The following is a 27492-nucleotide window of genomic DNA, read 5'->3' on the forward strand; positions in this document are numbered from 1 at the left end:
CCTGCCCCCTCCCCCAGCCTGCTCCTGCACCCTACTTCCCACCCAGACCTTGCAACCTTACCCCCTTGTCTCCCAACCTTCTGTCTAAATTCTGCATCCCTCCCCCCACCCCTGTCCCACTCATGAGCAACCCTGTCCCAAACACTGAACCTCTCATTTTAGCCCCACCCCCAAGCCTAGAGGGGCCCCCAAAATCCACTAACTCTGGATCTCCAGAAGAGTTAATATGGTCTGAGGCCTTGAACCTCAGTCTTCCCTGTCCCTCCCTTCCCCATGGGGCTAGAGCACTAGGGGAGTGAAGTGTCTCAATTGGGGGCCACATCAGTGAGTGTTGGGAAGTTTTGGAAGGTTTTTTTTTTTTTGTTTCTCACTTGTGTGGTCCCCAACTGATTTTTCTGTAGGTCTGTGGCCCGACCCAAAATACGTTCCCTAACCCTGCCATAAAGACAGGCAATGTTGACATCTTTTGTGTTGAACATAATATTTTACTACGTTTAAAATGACGTTTGGTAAACTAACATCAGAAAGTTAAAGTGTTTAATCTGCTTAATAATTTTGATTAATACATCATTTCTTACTGGTTAAATTAAATCATTCTCTCTCGCTGCAGCCCTGACAAAATGGGCCTAATGATATAATTAATGGCAGGTTTCTGTGAGGAGCTGGTGGTCTATGGAAAGGTTCTCATAAAGTCGGGTGGGCCACGGGCCAAAAAGCCTGAGAACCCCTGCTCTTTTGTCATTCCGAAAATACGTACTATTTTTTAAATTAAAATGAAAAATTGAAAATTTTTAAAATGTATGAAACAGGCCAGCTGGGGCACTCTGCTCATTTAAAGGGCCAGCTGAGGGCACCGTGTCGAGGAGCACCTCCACTCCCCCCCCCCCCCCCCATGGAAAAGTCCCACCTGCCACTGGGCATCCACATTGGCTAAGCCTTGCCAAGTTAGCAGTCACCATGATGAGTGGTGTGTTCCTTGGTTGCTCTCATGGGGCAGGCTGCAGGTTGGCCTGTGCAGGGCCTAGCTTGGCAGGGCAGGCTTTTGCAGTGCAAGAGCAACTGGTGCCTTCCCCTTTCCCTGGCAACAGGTTAGGCTGTATGCCATGCCCTGTGGTAGTGGTAGGAGGCAGTGTTAGGGCTGGGGACTCAGTCGGGGGAGAGGAACCACGCTGCGTTAGCACCTTCCCCACGGGGGTGCCAGGGTTGGGACCCTCCCCCTAGCAGGGCTGGACACCCCATTGTCACCCACCTGCCCACTCCCATCTCACTGCACCATGCCCAGCCTCCCTGCCCCTTCATTTCCCTGAACACCCCCTTCTCCCCAAGCCACTCTGAACCCAGCCCTATTCCCAGAGACACTCTGCCCTCCATCTCCCTACACCCCTTCAGCTACTCTGCCCCCTAGCTTTATCCCCTGGCACACCCTGCTCAGACATCCTACCCCAAGTCCCTTCCTGGTCAGACACTCTGCCCTCAGTCTGCTCCTGCACCTTTCCTACTGGCCAGATTCTGAACCCTCCTGGCCAGACACCTTACCCCAAGTCTGCTCCTGCACCCTCCTCTAGCCAGACATCTACCCCCACCGTTCTTCCTAGCGGCAGCACTAGCAGAATGGCTACCTATATGTACCTATACGTTCCTACCTGAGCATTCCCTTACAGCAGTATTCCCAAATGGTGTTCCGTGGAGCCCCGCGATTTCGTGAAGTGAAAATAAGGGTTCTGTGAGAAAATTCCATTACAGTAACATTTTATGATGTAAATAATAATAATAATTAGTATTTAAGCATTTATGAATTTTATTTAAAACAATTTTTATTTGTGTTTACCATGATAAGTGGTCCTTGTGTAATGCCAGCTTAGCCAGAGAGTGGGGACGATGATGTCACTATTCAGTGTTGTGCACGCAGACAGTCAGTGGTGCGATCACCTGTTATATACCACCATAAATCCCCATACTCACTCTCAGTGGTCTACTTTTTCAGCTCCATATAAAGACTATTAATAGGGTTTCTGCAAAATTCTTTCAAGTTTAAAAGCATTCCATGGCCAAATAAAATTGGGAAATATTACCTTACATTCATTTATAATAAAACTCCTTTGCATCACTCTGCTAATGTCGGGGCCTTCAAACTTTCACGGAATTTATGCAATTAGGGAAATTGACTGAGAATGGGAACAGTTAACTAGCAATAGATATGCCTGAAGATGAGATGAATTAGCCGTCAACAGCAACTCTAACAACTTTATTCAGGTTATTACATTTTGTTGCTCAGAGAATGAGATCAGTTAACTCAGGCAGACTGCTTCATTCTACCTCCTGCATAGTAAAAGGCCCGATCCTTACAGCAAATGGAGCTGCAGTCCCAAGAGAAAACAAAAGAAACTTAAAAATATGCTTTCCAGAGTTTGAAACGGAAGTTTACAGTCCTGGATTCTGACAATTTCTCACTTATGGTTAGTTCTCAACATCTTCAACCCAGATGGCTGAGTAATCCACCTTTCACAGATGCCAGGAGTGCTGGTCTCTCTTGACCCTAAGGAATCCATAACTAAGGGGTTTTTCCCCTTCCTTTTGTAGTCCAATAAAACTACAGGATCTTGTCAGTACCCAGGATTACAGCCCCAGGTAGGACCAAAACCCCAAGTAAAGCAGTCTGTCTTACTCTGTGTAAAAGTTATACCACAGCATAAGTTCATAAAGATGTCCCCCCTCCCTTTTATCACTGTAAGAGAGAGAGAGAAAGAGAGAGAGGGATGCACAGCTGTTGATCCCTCCCCAGGTAACAATTATTCACACCGTGTTTGATAATAAACAAAAGTGGTTTTATTCCTTATAAAAAATAGGATTTACGTGATTGTAAGTGAAGATAGGCAGATCAAAGTAAGTTACTAAGCAAAAATAAAAGAAAACATGCCATCTAAGCCTAATACACTAACAAAAGTTGTTATAAATTGTATTTCTCACCCAAATTCTTATCTCAGATGCAATTCTTAACAAGACATCCATCGACTAGTCAATTAGTTGATTAAACTAAATTTAACATCTCTACCCTGATGCTGGGAAGGGCACTTCAGTTGAGTTGAATTTTTTTTATCATGCTACAAGTGGGTTAAAGCAATTGGGTGGGATTTGTGGCGGTCACTGTGCCTTCACAAAGGAGGTTTCCTGGAACAGTTTAACATGTGTGAAGACAGGATCCACCTTACACATCTCCATAAAGCTTTCATAGAGGTACTCTGTAAACCTTCTCACAAGGGAGGCCTACCTTAATCCATCCTCCATGGCAGGATACCTTTCCACCCTAAGCCAGCAGTAAGTGATCTGGTGTCATTGCAACCTAAAATTCAGGTTTCTGGCGACGTTCAGTCAACATCTGCTCCCTATCACTCTGAGTGATTCAAGAGAAGACTGATATTGTGCATGGCAACCTCGATGAATTAGGGGAAGCTATTAACTGATGCCTCTGCAGCAAACCTCCATTTGCTCATCCCCAATGATGCATGGCTTGAGCCTCTGCCCTGTCACTATGCCCGGACCCCATCCCCTTCTCCCACTCACATGCTCCTCTGGGAAGGGAAAGTTGCACTCTTTTGGCATATGGATGGTGCCAAACACATGGGCACCACAGTCCCCTGCCCTGCCACCATGTTTTCATCTAACATAATGTTTAACCAGTTAATGGATTAAACAGGATTTTATATCCCTTTAAAGAATACCACAGAAAATTATTTAGCCATTAGTTAGCCATTATTTAACTTCCAGAAGGTTTGGATTCTGTCCCCCACTTAAAGGAGGCCAATTTGGGTTTATACATCTTTTGTGGGAATAATAATACCTGTATATTACTTTAAATATCTCTGCTTCATTGTAAAAGAAACATTACAAATGTAAAAGTTTCAGTGGGCTATCTGCATTAGCCTGTGACTTGAACAAGAACGAGTAGTCCTGTGGCACCTTAGAGAAAACACTCTCTCGTTCTCGTATTATGAGCTTTCTTGGGCAAAACCGGCTTCCTCAGATGAGTTTTGCACATGCACACATGAGCTAGAGTTATGCGGTGTTGCTAAGTCCCTCTCCACGCCGGCCGATTGCCCTTCTTCCCCCCCCGCCCTCCCGCCAGCCCTTCTTCTAGAAGTCTAGAGTCAGAATAAGCTCTGTAAAAGTTTGCAAGTTAAATGCTCTCTCGTGGATTTTCAGTGACACACGATCATCCCTCTCTTTATTAGTTTTCAGACTTCTTGCTGCTACTTTACTAAAACACAATCATACTTGATTAGATTCTGGAAACATGCAGCTTGGCTGCACTTTTTCCTTTGGCTTATTCATAAAAATATAATTTACTACAGCAACCAAGAATCCTGTAAGAAGGTTCTTCAAATATGACAGTCTTTAAAAAATGTACCTGTTAAATTGGGAATATGCTGCTACCTGGAAAGGCAAATTCTAAAAAACCATGCCCAGGGAAGTGTAATATGTTTGCTTTAGTAAAAACAAATACAGACTAAAAATAATACATTATGACAATATGCATGCAACTATGGTGAACCCACATAAAAAAAGTCTCCTATAACAGAAGGTATTTTTGGAGTCTTATGTTCACAACTAAGGCAACTAGAATAACTATTGATGAACCTACTTTACTGGATTATTGCCTAGAATTAATTACTGTAGATGGAAGACCATTTAAGCTAATGGAAGATTAAAGATTTTGTAAAATTGTTGACTGATTACTCAAAGGCCTAGGAATGAAAGTTAAACAGAATGCTGGAAGTATATAAGACAATTAATTGCCACTATAGCATCTGCCATTCAGGAAGGGATCTAAAAGGAAATCAAGGGATGTCTAATTTCATTGAAAGTGGATTGTGCCACACAATTTTGCTGATTCCTTTTAGGGATTAATATTCAATATATTATTGCAAGACCATTTGTTCTTTGGGTTCTAGCACTGAAATAGATCAAAGACACACCTGAATATTTAAAAATGTATAATTGTTAAAGTTGCTGGTATATATGAAATTATTCTATGGTGGTGTATGTGTGTGAATATTAGGGATGTTAAGAGGTGGGTATTTAATCGAGTAGTTGATAGAATTTTTATCGACTACTCGATTAGTCGATAGGCAGCCATGGGCTCTGCATTTAAAATGTAATAGGAGCTGGGCAGGTAGGCAGCCGGGCTCAGTCCCAGCCCATGTCGGTCTGGGACCAAACCCCGCTGCGCCTCTGTAATTTAAAACACAGTAGGGAGCGAGGGGCAGGTTGCCCAGCTCCTACTGCCTCTTAAATTGCAGAGCCACAGCGGGAATTGGTCCCGCACCCAGCATGAGCCGGGACTGAGCCCAGCTGCCTGCCCAGCCAGCAGCAGCCCCTGTGTGCGGGGGTTCCAGCAAGGTGTTGGGACCTTCTGCACACAGGCTGCTACCCCACGGATAGGGTCTGTTTTATGGCAGCAGCTCTCCCCTTTCCCCCCTCACCTTCTCCCCCCCCCCCCCCCACCCCGCTGCCTCTGATAGAGGCAGCAGTGAGGGTGGTGTGGATGGGTGGCACAGTAGAGACAGAGCTGCGGAGAACTGGCCTGTAAACTGGCTCTCCCCAGCATCGGCTCCTGCTCCTCCGACCCCTCCCTGCCTCTGACTTGACTACTCAATTATTCCCTTACATCCCTAGTGTATATGTGTACCTATGTATTACTATAAATAAGGGAAATAAGTGAAAGAGGTGAAGAATAATGATTGAGGATGAGGAGACTGGAAAAAGTAGAACAAAAAATTCAGAATGAAGAACAAACAGAATTTACTCTTTTAGAAGATGTTCAAGAAGCAAATTTGGACCAGATCAGAATGATTTGATTCATATAGTTAAAGAAGCTGTATTTATATATCTGCTGAAGCCATGTGTGTAATATTGAAGGGACTTTGCTTTTCTGTCCATACACTGCAGTATGGGGGGAGGCGAGAGCAGGAACTGGGAAGTTGCTGCACTGCCATGGGTGGGGTGGGAACTAGGAAATCTGATGCATGACCCAAGTGGGCTGCCTGGGACCGATGGGGCGGGAGGGTGTGTATGAGGGAGGTGGCAGTAGGGAGGCCAGAAATTACCTCCTCTTGTTGGGCTAATCCCTCATCTGGGACCAGTCAGGTCCCAAGGGTACCAAACCAGAGAGATCCAACCTGTGGTGGGATTTAGTGGTTCGTAATAAATGCTAATTAATACCTCATCTTATGTTTTGTCTGTTATGACATTGATCTATCAGCATGTGAGAGAATTTTCTTTTGAGTTATCAGGGTGAATTGGAAATTGGTAATCACAGTTTTGACAGTTTGCCATTCTCTTTCCCCTTCTGTGCACCATTCTTCTTTAACAGGTTATAACAATTGACTTTGGCATTACAGTAATGCCATACTTCTCATCAGATTTCAGGACCAACTAGGTTGAATTTTTGTTCATAAAAAGCAATTCTAATTTCTTTTGTTTGATTTCACAGAATCCTGGTTATAGATATATACACCGTTAAAGAATTATAATATTTATGCCCTTTTTTTTGTCTTGATCAGCTTTTTCAACATCTTGGTACTGTGCAACTTAAGTGTGTGTTTGACCTCAGACCGAATAAAAAAGACAGTCTCCAGAACTACAGTTTCTATTACTGTAGCTCCCATCTCTGGCTCATTTTAAATTGCTCAGACTTCTTTTGCAACAATCTCATATTCATTTGGTAACTGCTATATTAAAATGTATCATTCAAGATTTAAACTACGTCAGACAGTTCTGATAATCTTTCATCAAAATATGGGAGCAGATTGGGCAGTTTCAAACTACATTGACAGATTAAGATAATCTCATCTCAGCCATTTAAAAATAATTATTTTCATCCCTTTCCTTTATTTAACAACTGGCATTTATCATGCAGTTTTTTACAGCTTTCTAGTAATGGAACCCTTTGGATTTTAAGATAGCTATTTTAAAAATCTGATTTTGTTTTCCACGATTGATTTATTATCAAAATAACCACATCATGTATCCATTATCTTACTGTGTTTGCATAGTACTGAGCATAGTGGGCCTGTTAGCTGCTACTTTAATTAATATACAAATTTAATAATAAAAAGAATTTCAAAACTATCTGGTCAGGAGAGGCAGGACAGATAAATCAGAGGTGGAAACCAATGAGTAATTCAATTTGGGAGAGAAATCCAGAAACCTTTGCCATAGCTTCAGTCAACTTTTCTCATTCCTTTTTTCGTGGATAACAGAGTAGCTACTATGGGCTCCTTCCCCTGTCACTCCCACTCACTGCTTTTTCTTTTTTTCTTCTTTGTGCTTTACAGATAATGTTTAATGAAGAACTTGGGAGTCCCTTTGTTATTGCCCACAGTGTTTCCTTTATAAAGTCAGATGTGCACTCAGTAGCTGGGCTTTTGCTTCGAGTAGAAAAAGATGAACTTGATGCAAAGGGAAGTGGCTTCTATGTGTCCTTGGAGTGGGTTACTATGACAGAAGTAGACAAAGAGGGTGAGTATTTTGTTTATGTTCTGGCAGATATTTTGGAAGGCTGAAACCTCACTTTTAAAAAAACAAAAATGTTTAACCAGTTAACTGACTGAAGAGTGGGGGGAGGAACAGTCCAAACTGGCTCCACGTGGTTGGAGTAGGCCCTTGACCATGGCAGGCGGGGAGCATTAGGGGTGGGGCTTACAGGGTAACGGGTTAACCATCATATCCCTATTATACGATTAGTCATTGCACAATTATTATTACTTTGATTACATTTTTTCAAGGAAACATTTCTGTATTCAGTGATTAGACTAAGGATGTTAAATTTCGATTAATCAACTAATCGAATAAACTATTTGATTAGTAGATAAGGGCACCTCTGCCTTTGAAATGTAGCAAGAGCCCCGCCGGATCTTGCTGCATTTCCAAGGTGGAAGCGCCATCTAGAGCACGGGGCCAGTGGGGGCCTGCTCAAGCACCCTGCTGGCCCTGTGCTCCCCTCGTGTGTTTTGCTTTTGAAATGTACAAGAGCCCCCTCTGTAATCTTCTTGAATAACTTAGCTTTTGTATAATGCTTTATGTCTTCCTAGTGCTTTACACACATTAATTTTAAAAATCTGGTACAAAATATTTTAATGTTAGTCATAACATTATTTAAATGAATAGTATTCTGTGTCACTAGCTAGTTGTACAAATAATTGAATGCTTACACACACAGAGCTGTAGACTTTACTTAGCTGATTCCCAACAGTAGGCATTCTGCTCTTATTGTTTCACCCTACATGAAACCAATACCTGTCAAAATGCTCAGTACCATTGTGTTCTGAGCTCTGGGAATGCATGGCCCAGTTGTTCTCTTTTTTTTTATAAAATGAAAACCACAGCAGCAGCTCTGGACTCTGAACTCCTGGGATTTAAATGAATGTCCCATTGATTTGATGAATATTTCTTCATGCCTTTATGAATTTGAAGTTTACAAAAAGGACAAACTTAAAAAACAAAAACTGGTCTGGTAGCACTTTATAGACTAACAAAACATGTAGACTGTATCATGAGCTTTTGTGGGCACAACCCACTTCTTCAGATGATCTAACTCGGCTACCCCAGAAGCTACGAAAAGGACAGACTGTCCTGCTGCCTTAATGCACACAGAGATTGCGTTCACATGAAATGGAAGAGTTTTGACAAGGGAAAGCTTGCATTGGCAAAGGAGATTTTGGTAACAGATTTTTTAGATAAAGGAAATGAAGTGGATCTAATCTACCTCGACTTTAGTAAGGCATTTGATACAGTACCACATGGGGAATTATTGGTTAAATTGTAAAAGATAGGGATTAATATGAAAGTTGAGAGGTGGATAAGCAACTGGTTAAAGGGGAGACTACAGCGGGTCATATTGAAAGGTGAACTGTCGGGTTGGAGGAAGGTTACTAGCGGAGTTCCTCAGGGATCAGTTTTGGGGCCAATTTTATTTAATCTTTTTATTGCTGATCTTGGCACCAAAAGTGGAAGTGTCCTAATAAAATTTGCGGTTGACACAAAGTTGGGAGCTATTGCCAATTCAGAAAAGGATCGGGATATCATACAGGAAGATCTAGATGATCTTGTAAATTGGAGTGATAGCAATAGGATGAAATTTAATAGTGAGAAGTGTAAGGTTATGCGTTTAGGGATTAATAACAAGAATTTTAGTTATAAGCTGGGGACACATCAGTTGGAAGTAATGGAGGAAGAGAAGGACCTCGGAGTCCTGGTTGATTATAAAATGACTATGGCCGCCATTGTGACATGGCTGTGAAAAAGGCTAATACGATCTTGGGATGTATTAGGCGAGGTATTTCCAGTAGGGATAAGGAGGTGTTAGTGCCATTATACAAGGCACTGGTGAGACCCCATTTGGAATACAGGCAGTCCCCGGGTTACGTACAAGATAGGGACTGTAGGTTTGTTCTTAAGTTGAATTTGTATGCAAGTCGGAACTGGTACATATTGTAGGGGAAACTCTAGCCAAACATTTCTCCAGAGCTCAGTTTTATTCTCCCACACCTCACTTCCCTCAGTCCTTTATTCTCAAGCTGAAGTGTCTGCTGAGAAAAGCCGCTCCGAGTCTCCCTTGTCTGCTGGGAGGGGCGCTAGCTTCGCGTCTCCCTGGTCTGCTGGGGGGAAGCAGCTAGTGTGGGGTTGCCTCACCCCGTTTGTAAGTAGGGATCCGATGTAAGTCGGATCCGTGTAACCCGGGAACTGCCTGTACTGTGTGCAGTTCTGGTCTCCCATGTTTAAGAAGGATGAATTCAGACTAGAATAGGTACAAAGAAGGGCCACTAGGATGATCCGAGGAATGGAAAACCTGTCTTATAAAAGGAGACTCAAGGAGCTTGGCTTGTTTACCTTAACCAAAAGAAGGCTGAGGGGGGACATGATTGCACTTTTTAAATATATGAGGGTATGTCTACACTACCCTCCTAGTTCGAACTAGGAGGGTAATGTAGGCATACCGCACTTGCAAATGAAGCCCGGGATTTGAATTTCCCGGGCTTCATTTGCGTAAGCGGGGAGCCGCCATTTTTAAAACCCCGCTGGTTCGAACCCCGTGCAGCGCGGCTACATGGGGCTCGATCTAGGTAGTTCGGACTAGGATTCCTAGTCCAAACTACCTAGTTCGAGCCCCGTGTAGCCGCGCTGCACGGGGTTCGAACCAGCGGGGTTTTAAAAATGGCGGCTCCCCGCTTACGCAAATGAAGCCCGGGAAATTCAAATCCCGGGCTTCATTTGCAAGTGCGGTATGCCTACATTACCCTCCTAGTTCGAACTAGGAGGGTAGTGTAGACATACCCTTAGAGGGATAAATACCAGGGAGGGAGAGGAATTATTTAAGCTTAATACCAATATGGACACAAGAACAAATGGATTATAAGGTGGCTAGTAGGAAGTTTAGACTTGAGATTAGACGAAGGTTTCTAACCATTAGAGGAGTGAGGTTCTGGAACGGCCTTCCAAGGGAAGTAGTGGCGGCAAAAGATCTATCTGGTTTCAAGATTAAACTAGATGGGTTTATGAAGGGGATGGTTTGATGAGATAACATGATCTTGGTAACTAATTGTCCATTCATTATCAGTGGGAATAGGTCAATGGAGGGATGATAGGAGTTACTATAGAGAACTTTCTGGGTGTCTGGCTGATGAGTCTTGCCCACATGCTCAGGGTTTAGCTGATCGCCATATTTGGGGTCGGGAAGGAATTTTGCTCCAGGGTAGATTGGCAGAAGCCCTGGAGGTTTTTCGCCTTCCTCTGTAGCATGGGGTACAGATCACAGCTAGAGGATTCTCTGCATCTTGGGGTCTTCAAAGTATTTGAAGGCTTCATTATCTGAGATATAAGTGAGAGGATTATTCTGGGAGGGGTGGGTGAGATTCTGTGGCCTGCACTGTGCAGGGGGTCAGACTAGATGATCATAATGGTCCCTTCTGACCTTAAAGTCTATGAGTCTATGAGATCTTCATACATTTTCTTTGGTGAATAAATTCAAGGGTAATAAAGCAGTCTTGAAATTGAGACTACAATAAGAGATTCTTAATGAGTTAGTTGCAAGATATCTTGCAGATCCTAAATCATTGTATAAACTTTACATTGGCAGGAATCACTTTTCTTTACACACATACCTACATCTTCAGAGTAAGCAATGTGCTGGCTATTAGCATTCAACAACACTCCAGAACAGTTTAGTTTTTCATCTGAAGAAGTGGGTTGTACCCACGAAAGCTCATGATACCATCTACATATTTTGTTAGTCTTTAAGGTGCTGCTAGACTATTTGTCATTTAAGTTTTTCCCATTACAGACTAACTCAGCTACCCCTCTGAAGTTTGGAATAGAGCAGGCTGTTTTTGGTGGGGATTTAGATTGGCTGTGTTGGGCCCGATTTCCCCCCCAGCCCGCCAGGAGGGGCTGGGTCTATTCCCCCCTCTCCCGGAGCCGCACCAGGCCTGGTTTTCCCCCCACCCCGGGCCACTGCGAAGGGGAGGGGAGAGGAAGGCTCAGCCATAGGATCCCTAGCCCTCCACATAGGGAAGGGCCAGACTGGGGGTGGATGGGACTTGTTCCTGTGGGATGCAGTGACATGATGACAACACTCTGTTGTCCCATAGGAAAAATGTTTTATGTGTATAGAGAGAGATTATTGAAACCCACATGCCATAGTCAGAATTGAGGCTCCATTATCCTATGCACACTACAAAAATTTGACTAGGACAGCAGAGTTAATACTTTTTCTGTTGCAAGATATGCCATCAAATCTTCATTCACCACCTTTCTCCTGGGAAAGAACTCACTTCCACAGTGCAGATTTCCCCTAATATTATTCTGAAATATAAGTGTGTGCTCATAGAATCATAAGGATTCCAGGATCACAAGTGCCGACCACATTGTTGTTGTCTGTGCAGAGCACAGCAATGTCTCCAAGGACAAAGGTGAATCATTTTGCCAGGAAATGGACAAGGCATAACTGGACTTCTGGATGGGTATACATAGCCCAAAAGCTCATGTCATTACTAAGACAGAATCCACATGTTCAAGAGAAAGAGATGTTTTGTGCACTCCCATAATGAATTTTCATTGTCCAGGGGACTAGGATAATTTCACATAATATATATATGTGAACAGTAATATGTGTAAATCGGAAATGAAGTAGTATTTGTAACTGTGCCACAGTCATCCCCTGGATGTAGGCCAGATCTGGAAGGTGGTTGGTTTTTTTTTCTTTCTGAAATTGTATTATGCATTTTGAATACTCAGGTTATATGATTCATCACACAGTTTGACTGTCATAATATGTTAACATTTTCATACTACTCTATAAAAACTGGCCATAACTTAAACACACAGCTTAATTGTGTGATTGATACTTTGAAATATGACATTTTTAATGCATGTTTAAACTCAGAGCAGAGCTTATGGATTACTGTGAGTAAATTCCTCCACTGTAAATGTAATAAACCATGATAATAACACCTTGTGTGCATGTTAAACACTTACTTGTAAATAAGCATGTACCAGAAACTCACAATGTTAAAAACCCGATTGGCAGACTAGCTGGCAGCAAATTTACAAAACAAGGACAGTGCAAACCTATCCTGCCTAGTACTCCAGTTGCTACAGAAGTACAAATGAGAAATAATTATCGTATTGGAATGAAAGTCTAATTCTTTTATTTATCATGTCTCTAGTAGTGACTAATGTGGGAGGTTAAAAAAAATATTTGGGAACACGATGTATAATGTACCTAATTACGGGGCTTTAATTTCAGTCCTGATCAATGTCAGTCTGCTACGGCTGCTGGATATTGGTTTGTGTAGCAGATTTCTGGTATTCAGGATAGAGTTAAACTGTTGTTTTCAGGTTTGTGATATTATGAACTGACTGATGTGATTGTATAATTTTAAGTACACTCCATTTGTCACATTTATAATTGAATTGTTTTCTACTAGAAAATATTACTTTTCTGGGTTTTGTATTCCTTTTACAGATAATAAAATATATGAAATCTTCAAGCGCAGAGTTCTCCAAGGAAAATCAGTCCCTCATTATGCAGCTATAGAACCAGGTGGAGATGCTCTAATGATTGTCTCCTACAAGCCCTTCAGATTTATGAAGGATGAGGAGAACCAGCTTGAAGAAAATGAAGATGGGAAAATAGCAGATGAAAAGAAAGGTAATATTTATTCTGATCATCCTTTATTATACACAATAATAAAATGCTAGATAGGTTAATAAATTTCCATATATCTATTAGGTCAATATTTTTTTCAATATCTTAAATTTTATTGTAAATGTTTACTTCTCAAACAGAGATTTAGATATATTATTTTATGTCTGTATTTTCTCTTTGTATACAGTATTTGCCTTTTTACTTTAGAAGAGGCTTTGAGCATAAAGCTGTGTGAAGTTTTGCTCTGCAGAAGGCATGTAAAGTTTATGCTTTCCTTGCCTTTGCATGAAAAATGAGTATTACACATGTAGTAAGAAAGATAGTAATTGCAGTAGTATCTGTGAAAGGAAGTCATTCACTGAATTCGAACCTTATCATGTGCAGGTCTGTAGTATGATGGGCAACTATTAGCTCGTCAGGAAGACAAAATCTTCCAAATGTTTTAATCATCACTATGCTGTGAATGATTTTATCGGTTAGCAGAGGGCCTGATCAAAAGCTCGATAATGTCCATTGGAGTCTTCTCACTGACTTCGTCAGTTGTTTGAATCAGAGCCATGTTCATTAGATTGACTCTTGTTTTTCTGAACTGTGCACCAGTGACTGTTTCCATCCTAAATAACCTCTAAAAGTCATTTTCAAATCCTTTCTTTTAAAAATAAAAGTTCTTCTCTCTACAGGTGGTTATATCGGTTTGCCTGTTTGGTATATTCTAAACAGGAACATTAGTGGACTATTTTACGGAAAACACTGCTTAGGGTTTATTTTCACATGAAAATGTTTGCTGAGGTTCACTGATGTATATTTCATACTTTCCATAAAGTGGTAGCTAAAGGAAGCCAGAAACATACACAGGATAATTCTAATAGGCAGGGCTTGACAAACGACGGCGAAAGCTGCTCTCTAGCCCCACACTGCACATGCGCAAGAATTGCATTGTGTGGTAAATGGGGCACACGGCTGAAATGTACTCACCATGAGTGAGTAGATTCTGTAGTTTGTCGAGCCCTGCTAATAGGTGTGCTTGGGTTTTGTTTTTATAAGATCATAGGGCTGAAAAGAAAATAGTTGTCTAGTCCAGTCCCTTGCACTCCTGCAAAGGCAAAGTATTATCTATTCTGACAGGTGTTTATCTAACCTCTTAAATGGCAGAGTGTCCATAAACTCCCTAGGCAATTTAGTCCAATGACTAACCACCCTGACAAAATTTTTCCCTAATGTCCAGTCTAAACTGTCCTTGCTCCTCCGAGGTTAAAGAGAACAATTTGTCTCTCTGCTCCATGCAATGGCCTTTTACATACTTGGTATTGTCTGCAAACTTTAGGTGTGTACTCTATGCGATTATCTAAATCATTGATGAAGATATTAAACAGAACCAGACCCAGAACCGATCCCTGTGGTACCTCACTTTATATGCTTTTGTAGTGTGACTGTGAACCACTGAAAATTACTTTCTGGGAATTGTTTTTCAACCAGTCAGGCACTCACCTTTTATAGTAGCTCCATTTAGGTTGTATTTCCCTATTTTGTTTATGAGGAGGTCATGCAAGGAACATCAAAGCCTTACTAAAGTCAAGATACACCACATCTACAGCCTTTCCGCCATTCACGAGGTTTGTTACCCTATCAAAGAAAGCTATTGATTTGGTTTAACAAAACTTGTTCTTGACATATCTATACTGATTGTCAGGGCTCAACAATCTATGTAATTGATTACATCCTGATTACATCCTGCAAGAGCTGGGTTTGGGCGATCTGCGCATGCGCAGAATGCCGGACAGTGCGGCTGGCGAGCAGGGCTCGCTGCATCTTGGTGAGCCCTGCTGATTGGAGGATCAGCAAATAACTTAGATAGGGCCACGATAAGGTGGGTGCATAATTGGCTGGATAACCGTAGTCAGAGAGTTGTTGTTAACGGTGCTAAATCCTACTCAAAAGGGATAACAAGTGGAGTTCCGCAAGGGTCTGTTTTGGGACCTGTACTGTTCAATATCTTCATCAATGATGTAGATATTGGGATAGAGAGTACGCTTATTAAGTTTGCAGATGATACCAAACTGGGTGGGGTTGCAACTTCTTTGGAGGATAGGGACATAATTCAAAATGACCTTAGCAAGTTAGAGAAATGGTCAGAGGTAAACAGGATGAAGTTTAATAAAGAGAAATGCAAAGTGCTCCACTTAGAAAGGAACAATCAGTTCCATACATACAAGATGGGAAGCGACTGTCTAGGAAGGAGCATGGCGGAAAGGGATCTAGGGGTCATAGTGGACCACAAGTTGAATATGAGTCAACAGTGTGATGCTGTTGCAAAAAAAGCAAATATGATTCTAGGTTGTATCAACAGGTGTGTTGTAAGCAAAACTCGTGAAGTCATTCTGCCACTCTACTCTGCACTATTTAGGCCTCAGCTGGAGTACTGTGTCCAGTTCTGGGCGCCACATTTGAAGAAAGATGTGGAGAAATTAGAAAGGGTACAGAGAAGAGCGACAAGAATGATTAAAGGTCTAGAGAACATGACCTATGAAGCCAGGCTTCATGAACTGGGCTTGTTTAGTTTGGAAAAAAGAAGATTAAGGGGGGACATGATAGCGGTTTTCAAATATCTAAAAGGGTGTCACAAGGAGGAAGGAGAAAATTTGTTCCTCTTGGTTACTGAGGACAGGACAAGGAGTAATGGGCTTAAAGTGCAGCAAGGGAGGTTTAGATTGGACATTAGGAAAAAATTCCTAACTGTCAGGGTGGTCAAATATTGGAATAAATTGCCAAGGGAGGTGGTGGAATCTCCCTCTCTGGAGATATTTAAGAACAGGTTAGATAGACATCTGTCAGGGATGGTGTAGACGGAGCTTGGTCCTGCCTTGAGGGCGGGGGGGCTGCACTCGATGACCTCTCGAGGTCCCTTCCAGTCCTATGAGTCTATGAATAACCACCCAAAAGTTATCTAAATGGGTGATAAACTGTATTAGTTTTTGCTGTGCAGCACCTTGACTTGGCCTTCTGCACAAGTTAGAATGTATTCCACTAGAGCTCAAGCAGCCTCTGCCGCTTCCCTAATCGACATTCCAATCTTGGGCATTTGTAATGCAGCTAACCAGAGTTCAATTCACAAGTTCACCCAGGACTACTCCTTAGTAGAGGGTTCCAGATCTAATGGCCACTTTGTCAGAGCTGTCTTAGCCATGGATTCACTAGAACAGTGGTTTTCAAACTTTTTTCCTTGTGACCCAGCTGAAGAAAATTGTTGACACCACAACCCAACATAAGTATGTCTTTTGACTAGAGTGACGGCTATGGGGTAGGGCTAAGATGGGGATGGTGTGTGGGTTTTTTGTGGGGAGGAGAAGGCTCCATCTGGGTGTGCAGGCTCTGTGGTGAGGTAAGATGAGGTTTTAGAGTATAACAGAGTGTTGCAGGCTGGAGGAGGTAGTTGCAGAGGGTTCAGCATGGGAGAAGAAGGTCTGGCCTGGTGGGAAGGAGTGGTTCAGAGTGGGTGCAGTCCCCATCTGGGAGTGCATTCCCCATCTAGGGTGGGACAGAGATGAGGTGTTTGAAGTGTAAGAGACGGTTCTGAACTAGGGATGTTAAAATGCGGTTAATTGACTAGTCGATGGAATTTCCATTGACTAGTTGATAGACACTTCCACATTCCTCCTTTGAAAAGTACAAGAGCCCCAGCAGGTGTAGGGGCTCTTGTACATTTCAAAGGAGGAATGTGGAACTCTTGTATAGCTTGGGGCCGTTGGGAAGGCCCCCTGACTCTGGGCTGCATGCCGTTGCCTGCTTTGAAATGTACAAGAGTCCCCAGCAGGGGCTCTTGTGCATTTCAAAGACATGGAGCTTGGGATCAGCAGGGGACTCAGTGTCTCCTGTTGGCCCCAAGCTCCATGCTACGCTTCATACCGCACGGAGTCCCCAGCTGACCCCCTCTCCCCCGGCTCCACGGCTGCCCTTTTGAACCGCGCGGAGGTGGCATTTCAAAGGGGCGGCCGCCACACTTCTGATCCTCCGTGCATTTCAAAGGGGTATCTATGAAGCCCAGGGTTAGGTGGGGACTTCCCAGCTGATCCTGGGCTCTACGCAGCATTTCCCCAGAACCCGGGCTCCACGGCAGCTGCTCCTTTGAAATGCCAGAGGCAGCATTTTAAAGGGTCAGCTGCTGCACAGCTGATCAAACTCTTAGTTTGAAAATCACTGCACTAGACTCTGAGCACTCATTTCCAGGACATGAGATTCCTACTGCTGCTGCTTCTTATAGTCATCTAATATGGAGTCCATATGGACAGCCACTCCAAAACTGGACCATTATTTACAGTACAGTAATTGGTTTTTGTGCTGTGTTGACTAAGAGTCATAGAAATGTAGCGGTAGAATGGAACTCAAGAAATCAAGTCCAGCCTCTGGTGCTGATGCAGGTCATGTAAAAAGACCATATCTGAAAAGTGCTTTACAGCTTTTAGTAAGAGACTTAACGATGTTGGGGATTCCAGAATTTCTCTTGGAAAACTACTCTCATAGTTAGGTTTTTCCTCGTACCTAAATGGACACATGCATTTCCACAACCCACCCTCCTTCTGAGCTGGATTCTGTAGTTTGGAGATTGAGGACTAGTTATTGCTACCCTGCCTTTTATTCTTTTGCCTATGGTATGCCCCAGGGCAATCTTGGTGTAGGTATGGCTCCAATGAATGCTTATGTAACAGGATTCAGACCTCATGTGGATTATATTTGAATGACACATTTCAAAGAACCACTATTATTATGGCATTATGAAGATAATTCAAAAGGTGCTGAATCTACATAATGGGATTAGTGCTCACTGAGAGGTGCTTATTTGAATAAATTTGTGTATTGTGTTAATAAAGTTATGACTAGTGAAAAATATTAAAAACTACAAGTCATATTTGTATTGTGCTCCTGAGTGTGCATCTGCGTATTAACATGAAGGTAAGCATGTTTCCATAACTGAGGCACAAGTAAACTGTGGTTAAATTCCTCCTGGTAGCTAGCAAATAGTGTTTATATTTTTTTAAATAAGTGATCAGAATAGCTTTCATACAGAGTTTTTAGAGTGGAAAGTGACTACACACACTTTACCACATTTGTTTTCTCTCCCATCAGCCATATACTTTACATTTTGTAACTGACTTTGCATTTCTGCATGTTTCCATTTGTAGACCCTGTCTATTACTGGCAACAGACTGAAGATGATTTGACAGTAACCATTCACCTTCCACAAGACATCACTAAAGATGACATACAAATACAGTTTCCTCCTGAGGGTATCATTGTAGCATTGAAAAATCAGTCTCCTTTGTTGGAAGGAAAGCTCTATTCATCTATTGACCATGAAAGCTGCACATGGATAATTAGAGATAATAGGTATTAATAATCTATATATTGATTTTACTTTTTGTCTTCATCTATTAAGTGATCATATGTTTTTAAGTTTGTTTCTTTCCACTCCAGTCCGTGCTTCAGGAATCAGACAAAATCTGTTGAAGTTGATGTCAACTTGATGGTTGATTTCAACTAGAGAAGGATCAAGCCTTTGCCAGGAGCAGGCTCTTTTTGAGTAAACACTTTTGAAAACGACTCATGCATGGGTAAACATGTGTAAGTGTCTCTTGTCTTTCTAGTCATTGCTGTTTTCAAATTGACACACCTGTAGAACACTAATTCATAAGGTGGTTTGGATGAAGAAAGGCTTTGAAATAAAAGGCTCATTCCATCTTCCCTCACTGGCAACATATTGCCGTCAGGAAAACGGTTGAGCAAAGATTTCAGTGGCAGCTTAAGAGTTTCAGCAGTTAAAGAACTGCGTCTTTGCGTTTTTTGTTTTTGTGAAAGCAAATTGTCTGCAGAATTTGCATGTACAAAGATCAATTGTTGGTGCAGATTAGGAAGTTAGAGGCATAAGTACTCAGGCTGCCACCCACAATTAATTTCTGCAGCTGCAAATGGTGTGAGCTAAATATTATGTGCTAAAAGGGAGGTTGAGATGTCTGTCCTCTTAAAAATGCCTCTTCACAATTTTTGCTTATACAGCTTCAAGCAATTGGTCTAGTTAACACAAACATCTTCTTTATATATACTCCTGCTTTTGTAACTTCCACTTCAATTCTTCTGATGAAGTGGGTTTTACTCACAAAAGCTTATGCCCTAATAAATCTGTTTGTCTCTAAGGTGCAACAGGACTCTGTTGTTTTTACAGATACAGATTAATCCTCTGAGAATTTGGCTCAGTTTATAAGCTAATTTTTCTGTTACACTTAAATGGTACAGTAAAACTGCTATGTATACACATTAATGTCAAGATTTTAGGAACGCCTTATGAATTTTTGTTGAACTAAATTACTGTACTTTCAAGCAATCACTATTCAGAATGGTTTAATTTGGTGTATTTAGATAGGTATACAACAGAGGGCTACCTATGAGATGGAAAATTCCTTAATGTTTTTTTTTCCTGGAGGAGGTTTGTGACATCTTAGTGGGAAATGTTCTCTAGTAGCCTCTTAGTTTGGAAAGAGGCTGTTCAGTTAGACAGCTAAAGAAAGACAAATCTAGAAGCCAGATATTTGTTCTACTTGCAGCAAACTAAGCAAAAACATTCAAACATTTTTCAACCTTTTTAATATTCATATCTACACAGACACTGAGGCCGAAAGGGACCATTATAATTCTCTATTCTGACCTTAAATTAAGGGATGATAAATCTTCAAAAATAATTTGTTTTTACATTTGACGGTGGTGGTGCTGCTGCTTTTATTAAATGATTGAGCCTTGGTGATTGAATTTACCACATTGTTCTGCCCTGTTCCCTGACCCTTTGAGTATTTTATATCACAGTGTTCTTTCAATTTTTTTTAACATATGTTCAAGAATATAATGTGCATGGAAATTAATTTTGTTGAAATATAAAATTATACTGCATTAAGTATCAGGCAGCAGTCTATTTCAGGGAATTATTGAGACACATTTTAATTTAACACATTTTCCAACAGGAATTGGAAGTCAGTGGGGTACCAAATAACTAAAATCGTTAGCTTTAGGTTTTATTCAATGAGCAAAAGTGGTCAGCCAAGAACATTGGTAGTGTTCTTGTGAAAGCAACTATTGCCTGATTATGCTTTCATTTCTGCTGGTTTAAATCAAGTGCAGTTCATACTGATTCAAAGCCAAATGTCAGTTGAGATCAGAATCTGGTTCTCAGTATTCACAATTCAACAAACAGGGCTTTGGTTGTTTTTTTTTTTTTTTTTTTTTTCCAATAAGAGCCCACTTAATGTTGGGTAGGTAGCTCTGACGGACTGAATATGTTTGGCAGCCTGAGAAGCAGATACAGTTCTCAGCCAGGTAAATTTTCTAATTTGAATGCGATTTGTATTAAGGTGTGTATTCTGTTCTAGCTGGGTATGAAATTATTTTCCTTAGTGTACAAAAACATGGTCCCTTTTATTTTCAAAATTGTTTTTATAAGGAAAAGGACAGTCATGTATTCCACTTAGGTGTGTGCACATGTCTAGTATTGGAGCCAGATAACTGCCTACCAGCTCCCATAGATGATCAGTGTTCATACCTGGTGATCATAGCCCTTCTGTTGGCTATTTGAGATACCACTGCTTGACTGGCTTCTCCCCAATTTCTTCATACTGCCTATCGCTGGAGTGGCAGCTCTGAGTGGTTTCTGTTCTCACAACTTCTCAACTTTTTACTGACTTTTCTAGTTGTATATAACTAATTAGTACAGGTTGAACCTCTGTAATCCTGACTTCCCTAGTCTGGCAACACCCTGATCCAGCATCACTGGTGACCTTGAGGATATTTCAGGGCGGTAGTGCACTCGTAAAAAAAAATGTTGGGCAGGACCCCAGAGCATTGCTAGACCAGTCCAGATTATAGAGATTCAACCTTTGTTTGTTTTTTACAGTATAAATATTTCTAATAAAAATAATATAAAATGAGCACTATACATTTTGTATTCTGTTGTAATTGAAGCCCATTTATATTTGAAAATATAGAAAAATACCCAAATACATTTGTAATATGCTAAAAGATTTACTTAGCGATGCTTGGGTCCTTCAGGGCAGGGAGTTGAGGGTGTGGGGGGACGGTCTGTGGGGAACTCAAGGCAGGGAACTGGTGTTGTGGGGTGTGCAGAAGTTAGGGTTGGGGAGAAAGGAGAGGTTCAGGGCAGGAGGTGGTGTTGCAGAAGTCAGGGGATGGAGAGCTCAGGACAGGACATTGGGAGGTGTGGGGGAGCTCGGGGCAGGGCGAAAGGGTGCAGGAGTCAGAGCTGGGGATTGGGCGGTGGGGTGGGGGCGAGAGGGTTCAGGGGAAGTGGTGTGGGTGGCCTATATTCCTGATAGCAATAAGATCCGCAAGAAGTGTGTGTAAGTTCCAAGTTCTAAAGTTTGAACCTCCTAATACACAGTTCTCCAAGGACCAAGAGACTTTACGAGCACACGCGATTTTTGTGTAAGGTAACATCTCAATTTCATTTGAACCATAGAATATATTTACTTGAATGCAGCCTAGGAAAGTATACATTTCTAGAGGAGCAATGTCGCTATAAATTAGATGTCAGGTAATACTAAGCCTTCTCTTTGTATAAGACTCAATTGTTCTGTGCTTCACCTTTCCTGTTTGTGTCATGTACAGATTGTATGAAGGGGCAAGTGCTGTCTTCACAGAATCTCTAATGGATAACATTGTGTCAAGATGGCATATTAAATAGTCGTGGCTTTGCCTCATCGTTAGGTGTGAGCTCATTCTATAGAATGATAGCAATATCAGTAGTGTTTTTCAGTGACATCTCAGAATTAGGCATTTGCATGGCAGTTGTGCAGTTGTCCATACATACATTTCTAAATCTGCGCCGTTATGTCATTATTGCATTTTCTGGGGAAGATGCAAGTTTTAGTAGGGCAGTCTCTCCCTCCTTGTGTAAGTAGACTCAGCCTGGCTTCCAGGGGCAGGTTTTGCTTACGAGTCACCTGAGTGGAATACATGGCTGCATCTGCTTGAAGACTAAAGTGTTACTTACTGTAACACTGATTCTTCGAGATGTAATGCAGAAATGTATTCCACAACCCTATGTCCATCTTCTCTGCATCTGAGTCTAGTCTCTGGGCATTCATTGTGAAGGAATGAGAGGAGTCAGGGTGGTGCCACCTCAGGTAGCCAAGACAGGTACTATGGCCACAGAGAGAGAGAGAAAGAGAGTGCTGCCACTCTGTGAGTACCATTGGAGCAAAATTCCTTGGTTCCAGTGTGCTGGGTGCCCATCAATGTTCCCTGTAATCTTTTCCATCCGTGTAGGGATTTTTTCATCCATTTGCGGAATAAATTTGTTTATATGTACCGAGGCATGTGCAAATATACACCACCAGTCAAAACAAAATACCTAGCTGTGGTCATTCTTCTAATCAGCATTTGAATCTCTCCTGAGTGGCTGCACAAGTGCACAGCTTTTAGGGAGCACTGGTACACATATACCTCTATCATGTCTCAAAGATTATAGTAAGTAACCATTTCTTGTATTTCAAACTGTACTTCAAAAACTAATTTTGACTAATAAAAATGGAGTTGCCCCTCTGTAAATCTCTATATAAAGAAGGAAAGAGCAAGCTGGAGAAATGTATGAATGCAGTTGTATGATGTGCATGGTAGAGGGCGGGCTTAGTAGCCCTGGGGTTCGTGTTTGTCTTATATTCCTGAAAGCTCATTTTTCAGGGTTTCAGCTGGGCACCTGTAGATGTCAGCCCCGTGTAGTCTGAGGGGAGAGGAGGAGAAAGGAGGTTAACTTTCCTCTGAAGCACCTGGGATACTGAAAAGGCATAACAAGCAGGGTTCCACAGGGGTCTGTTTTGGGAACAGTTCTGTTAAATATCTTTATCAGAAATTTAGATATTGGCATAGAGAGCATGCTTATTAAGTTTTCAGAAGATACTAAGCTAGGAGGGATTGCAACTGTTTTGGTGGATAGGGTCAAAATTCAAAATGATCTGGACAAACTGGAGAAATGGTCTGAGGTAAATAGGATGAAGCTTAATAAGGACAAATGCAAAGTGCTCCACTTAGGAAGGAACAATCAGTTTCACATATACAGAATGGGAAGTGACTATCTAGGAAGGAGAACTGCAGAAAGGGATCTAAGGGTCATAGTGGACCACAAGCTAAACATGTGTCAATAGTATGGCACTGTTGCAAAGAAGCAAACTTGATTCTGGGGTGCATTAACTGGATTGTTGAGAGCAAGACACGAGAAGTCATTCTTCCACTCTACTCTGCACTGATTAGGCCTCAGTTGGAATATTGTGTCCAGTTCTGGGCACCACATTTCAAGAAGATGTGGAAAAATTGGAGGAGGTCCAGAGAAGAGCAACAAAAATGATTAAAGGTCTAGAAAACATGACTTATGAGGGAAGACTGAAAGAATGGGCTTGTTTAGTTTAGAACAGAGAAGATTGAGAGGGGACATGATAGCGGTTTTCAAGGATCTAAAATGGTGTTATGAGGAGGAGGGAGAAAAACTGTTCTCCTTGGCCTTTGATGATAGGACAATAAGCAATGGGCTTAAATTGCAACAAGAGAGGTTTAGGTTGGACATTAGTAAAAACTTCCTGTCAGGGTGGTTAAACCCTGGAATAAATTACCTGGGAAGTTGTGGAATCTCCGTCATTAGAGAGATTTAAGAACAGGTTAGATAGACATCTATCAGGGATGATCTAGACAGTAGTTGGTCCTGCCATGAGGGCAGGGGACTGGACTTGAAGATCTCTCGAGTTCCCTTCCAGTTCTAGAATTCTATGAACACAGTTGAAAATGGGACATAAGACGATGAGGGCCAGGGTTCTGAGATGGCTTTGGCATTCTATCTCACTTTCTTGTTCTTGTTCTCAGGCTATAACTAATCACCATAAATAGCAGGAGTGGGCAAATAGTCTGGCCCATGGGTTGGTTAGCTCCTGGCATGTCCCCACCTCTATAATTACCTGCACAGCCACAGGTATGGGTGATCGCAGTTCCCTTTGGCCATGGATCACTGTTCCCACCCAATGGGATCTGAGGGAAATTCCCATCTGTGCTGCTCTCATTGCCTGAGAACAGTGATACTCAGCCAGAGGGAGCTGCAATCGCCAGTACCTGCAGCTGTGCTGGTAAATATAGTGGCAGCAGCCTGCCTGTGGCTAATCCTGGTGAACTGCTGCTATGTTATAGCCCACCCCTTATGCCTAGGGTCAAAAAGGAGTTTTTCTCCAGGTCAGTTTAGCAGTGATGCTGAGGATTTTGTGCCTTCCTTTGGGTAACTTGTTATGATTATCAAAGTATATCTCTCAGTTCCCTGTCATAACAGAAATCTCAATCATTGGTGCACTTTTATTCCTCCTATTCTCTGCTTGTGGCACATAGTAGTGTAACTCCTAAGAGCTGTAATACTTTTAATTTAATTTGTTAGGATTAGTGGAGTGGTGGTGATGGCCTGTAACATAACAGATCAGACTAGATCTAGTGGACCCTTCTGGCCTTGAATCTATGATGATTGCTTTATGCAAAAAATGATTGCAGACCGTAGTAGTACTAATTCAAGCATTCTTTCCTAGTGTTCTTACCTACTGATTGAAAACTCAATATAAAGACTTGCAAATGTTCCTTTGTTGCATAGCTGTAAATTGTATTTCCTCCTAAATTGATTTTTGGGTTGCATTTTTCTCACCTTTTTGAATGGTTTATTACATGTAAAGTTTTTATGTAGGAAATATGCAGGTTGCTTTAATATTTGAGTTAATGTCTTATACAGAAGCACTGTGAAGGAAGAGTGCACTGGGAGTCTTTCCTTCCTCAGCCATCAGGTTATATATCCAGGAATCATACTGAATGGCTATGTAGAACTCTTTTTAAAGCGGGGGGGAGGGAAAGAGGAAAGGAGTTGGCTTCGTTCATGCATCCAACTGTACTCTGCCTCCCTGAAGAAGCATGGCCAAATGGCTTAGGGTGTGTCAGACATCTACTTTCATACATGTTGTCAGGTACCCAGAAGCAGGCACAGGACAATAGTGCAAGTCAGGTTTTTTTTTTAACATTTGTAAGTATTACTGCTGAATGTACTGCCCACAACCTCTCCACAAGCAAGATGGCTTTGGGGAAATTTCTGCTGAGCTGCTACAGTGATTTTTCTCACTGCATCATTCTTGGCTAAGAACTATTAGGCTACGTCTACTCTGCAAGCTTCTTGTGCAAGAACTGTTTTGTGCAAAAGATCTTGCGTAACAGTGCGTTCACACTGCCATGTGCTTTTATGTAAGAGAGTCCTTGGTATTGTGGACGCGCTCTTGTGCACAAAAGCTCTGATGGCCATTTTAGCCATAGAGGTTTCTTGAGCAAGAAATCCCTGTTACCTGTCCACACATCCTCCTTGCGCAAGAGCTCTTGTGCAAGTGGGCTTATTCCTCGTGGGGAGAGGAATAACTCTTGTGCAAGAGGCCTTCTGTTCTGACACTTTACTGTAAACTTATTTGCACAATAACGCACGTGCAGTGTAGACACGCTGCAAGTTTTTGCGCAAGAACAGCTGTTGTTGCGCAAAAAGCCTGCAATGTAAACATAGCCTTAGAGTTTAGCCGTGAAGAACAATATTGATCTTTCACAATATGATTATCATGGTTATAAGGGAGCTAAAACAGCTATATAAATAATCATATAGAAAATACAATATAGTAAATTATTCCATGTTAATCAATCTTCTGTTGCATCTTTTATCCAAGGATGTCAGTGTTATATAAGCATATTTTAGAATTTGTTTGGTATTTAAATTAGTATTTGATTCTCCTTGGGAACCAAAACAATAGAGGCTTACTAGTGCATAGTCTGTCTTTTTTCTTTCTATTTTGTCAAAACCCAAGCCCAGCATCTAAAACCACCTCACACTTCCAGAACTTTTGGGAAAGTTAAGATATATATTTGAACTTTGACTTTTAGGCCAAATGTATAACTTCATTTGAATATTTTAGGAGGTTTTTTGTCATATTAGGATTCAAAATGTTATTAACGAAACAGGTATTGTAAAACACTCTTACTGTGAACTGGAATCATCCAGTTTAACTCCCTGAAAAACTTTTTAGAAACTGGTATTTTTCTCAGAATATCTGTGACTTCTAACAATTGCCGATATTTTTTATGAGCCACTCGTAGTTTATACGATATCTTAACTCAAGTTAGCCTCATAAAATAATAGCATTTATAGCTTCCTCCACTGTGTGACTTGTGGTTACATGTACAGGGTGGCAGCTGGACCTTATGCTAATTGCATAGGAGTTTAATAGGAATGAGCATAGACCAATGTTTTTAATTATGCTTGTCATAGTATTAAATTTCTATTTTCATACAGAGGCAGAGTTAGAATAGTAATTACAGAGTGAAAAATAAACAATTAAGTATCAACAGCATCCCGCTTTCAGATAAATAATGTATGGATTACTGGTTTGCACTTCCATTGTGAAGTGTAAATCTTGAGAAATTGCCTATTCAGAAAAACAAAACAAGGCACCTTTTCCTACATACTCATTTCCTAACATCCAGAAATTGTTTCAAGGATTATTCTAGGCTTCCAAAATCAGACAGAGAAGTTAAAACAATCTCTCTCCCTATAGATATATTAGAGATTTTGTGCGTCTGTGAATCCATTTTGTTCAAGAACATCTCCTAAATGTAAGAGCTGGGACCACATAATTTGGTATGCAGCTTCCTCTTACCCTAAATTAAAACAAGGTCAAGCTATGGTAGTGCCAGACAAATAGGAAATTCTGGGAAAGGGACTGTTTTCCATAACATGGAAAGGGGTGGGATGGGCTGTTGGCTGTGCCCATTGTGGGAAGCAAGCTTGCAGGGGAGAACTGTATGCAAAGAGAACGCTGGGGGCAGCTATACCACTAAGGGAGTGGCCAGCAGCACACCAGGTAAGTAGCCTCCCTATCTGCAACACCCCACGCCCAGGACTAGGGATGTAAAAGAGTAGTTGATTAGTCGACTATCTGATAAGCCTAGGCTTATAGGATAGTTGAGTCAACTACTTGCATCTCTCTCTCCCCCCCTTGCTGCCTTTGTATCTCTCTGCGGGGAAGGGCAGGTGGGACAAAGGGGCAACAGCGCTGCAGGTCTGCCATTGGAATGTAGTAGAGCTCCAGCGGTCTGGACCCGGCACAAGCTGTGACTGAAGAAGTCCTGGTTCACTCTGGTTGCTGGACCTACCCTCACTGTGAATCTGAAATTTAAATGTAGTAGGAGCC

The 27492-nt window shown here is 41.7% G+C and overlaps 1 protein-coding gene across 1 annotated transcript in view; it reads left to right on the forward strand.

Annotated features, from left to right (window-relative positions):
* NUDCD1 (NudC domain containing 1) overlaps positions 1 to 27492 on the forward strand; it is a 135676-nt gene that overhangs the window by 47137 nt on the left and 61047 nt on the right. Inside the window, exons 4-6 of the mRNA XM_075920212.1 lie at positions 7335 to 7518; positions 13022 to 13207; positions 18382 to 18586. Of these exons, the coding sequence (XP_075776327.1) occupies positions 7335 to 7518; positions 13022 to 13207; positions 18382 to 18586 (575 nt within the window). The remainder of the gene's footprint in view (positions 1 to 7334; positions 7519 to 13021; positions 13208 to 18381; positions 18587 to 27492) is intronic.

Source organism: Pelodiscus sinensis, chromosome 2 (assembly GCF_049634645.1).
Source record: "Pelodiscus sinensis isolate JC-2024 chromosome 2, ASM4963464v1, whole genome shotgun sequence".
Taxonomy (NCBI): Eukaryota; Metazoa; Chordata; order Testudines; family Trionychidae; genus Pelodiscus; species Pelodiscus sinensis.